We start from the raw sequence: 2,043 nt of genomic DNA, 5'->3' as shown, positions 1-2,043 counted from the left end.
GATTTCAGTTCATCGTGGAACAGGAAATCTGAAACATAGGAGTGATAATAATTCACACCTTCATAATTAGGCATTCATCCCCAAGGGGAAGGTAAGAATAACATGGTTATTAGAATTGCAGTTAAATCTTGTTCGCCTTGAATATTCAAGTGTTATAAGCCTGCTGAAACAGCTGGCCAAAGGCTGCGTAGCAATAAAGCTAAATGTTAGCGAATAGATTTGGCTAGGTTAACGTATCCTACTCGTTTAGCCAGTGAGGTTTGTTGGCCAATGTCAGCTTGACAGTAAACGACAACGTTAGAGCTATGTCAAGGCTACACGAAGGTAACGTTACCTGTCAGTAATTGTCATCTTTCAATGTTTGCCCGCACAAACATTTGCGCCCACAGCATTCACAATGGAGATTGTGTATGTGTACACGAAGAAGCGCAGCGAGTTTGGTCGACAATGCAATTTCTCGGACCGTCCAGCTGAGCTGCATGTTGACATCCTTCCAGACCCCTCTCTAGCTGCTAACTTCATTGAGAGAGACCCATGTGATGTGCCGACACAATGCACGCAAGAGATGTCGGAACATGAGGTTGGTGTCCCCAAGGGTGTCTCTGTTTGTCATCCATATATTGAGCAAAGTTCCCCTACCAACAAACCATGAATATTTGAGGGACATACTGTGAGCCTATTATCCATCTACTGAATGTAGAGAGAATTGCAATTCATGAATGTCCTCGAAACTATTTCGTAGTCAGTGTTCAAAGGGCTAGTTCCACATCTCTTTCAGATTCTTAATTTGAAGGGCCAAGCACTAAAGGTTCTGAACTTGATTGGCCTTGGTTCTATGAAGGAGATGGAGAACTATTCATTCATCCATATTGTGTTTTACTAATTACAACATAGAGGGCTGTGATATGAAAATGTTGTCCTCCACCAGGTGAACACAGATCGCTATGACTCTGAGTCACGAGGCATAAACCATGTGGAAGGTGGCTGGCCTAAGGATGTCAATCCTCAGGAGATGGAACAAACCATTCGATTCCGCAAGAAAGTTGAGAAGGACGAGCACTACATCAATACCATCATGCACCTGGGCAGTGTGAGTGCTGCCCTTCCCCAACGATAGAGTGTGTGTAGGCTATGACTCCGGGTGTAAAAGATATTTAGTGTGTAGTGGCTTCACTTCATATTAATATCCTCTGCTGACAACATAATGGGGCCCCTGAATAGCCTGGTAATGCAGCTTCGTCTCCATGACAGACCTGTGTTCCTCCTCCTCACCACAGCTCATGGAGCACTGCATCCAGCAGAACAACGCCATCGACATCTACGAGGAGTATTTCCACGACGAGGAGGTGGTGGAGGAGGCGGAGGAGCAGCCATCAGCTAAAACCATCAACGTCTTCAGGTGTGGAAGGGGTGTGGCAGGGGCGTGGCAGTGGTGGTGCATCCATGGAAAATTGATGTTGTCTTGTTGCTTGCTTATCCTATTCGGTTGTTGTTGATGTTGTTGTTGTTGTTTTAATACTCATAATTGAGTTTTGTCTTTTGCCTTCAGGCACTCTGGTTGTCCTAAGCTGTTATTCTCTCCCTCCTCGTTAACACAACTCTAGCACATCTATGAAAAATGCAGAAGCCTGTGAACTTTTCAGTGCTTACATCAACATAAATATTGAAGGACAGTGTTGCAGAGATTTAAGCCAAGCAACTGTTGTGTCATGCATATTTCAATTGGACTAGTTTCAGCATGCCATGACAATGATGCATTGTAAAGATTCCTTTGATTGACAGGACAGAAATTATGCAACAGGAGGAGGATAATGGGGAAGGGAGACGGCAGGGGAATAACCTCAGACTGGACTCCAACCATAGTCCATTATGTTTCCCTGGGTGCTGATACTTCCACGGTGCAACAGCTCCAGTAATGCTACCCCTGAGATGTCACTGCTACTCTTTCCCACAGAGACCCCAACCCGGTGAAGCGCACGGCCACCAGTCTCTCCTGGCACCCCGATGGCAGCCGCAAGCTTGCCGTGGCCTACTCCTCCCTTG

The 2,043-nt window shown here is 45.8% G+C and overlaps 1 protein-coding gene across 1 annotated transcript in view; it reads left to right on the top strand.

The window, feature by feature from the left end:
- dnai2b (dynein, axonemal, intermediate chain 2b) overlaps positions 1-2,043 on the top strand; it is a 9,837-nt gene continuing 7,794 nt past the window's right edge. The window contains exons 1-5 of the mRNA XM_062525973.1: positions 1-91; positions 390-580; positions 929-1,090; positions 1,278-1,399; positions 1,955-2,043. The exon at positions 1,955-2,043 is cut by the window's right edge and continues 54 nt beyond it. Coding sequence (XP_062381957.1) covers positions 398-580; positions 929-1,090; positions 1,278-1,399; positions 1,955-2,043 — 556 coding nt within the window. The 5' untranslated portion in view covers positions 1-91; positions 390-397. The remainder of the gene's footprint in view (positions 92-389; positions 581-928; positions 1,091-1,277; positions 1,400-1,954) is intronic.

The sequence above is a fragment of the Sardina pilchardus genome, chromosome 22 (assembly GCF_963854185.1).
Source record: "Sardina pilchardus chromosome 22, fSarPil1.1, whole genome shotgun sequence".
In the NCBI taxonomy this organism is placed as follows: domain Eukaryota; kingdom Metazoa; phylum Chordata; class Actinopteri; order Clupeiformes; family Clupeidae; genus Sardina; species Sardina pilchardus.
This window is presented reverse-complemented; position numbering and strand designations above follow the sequence as displayed.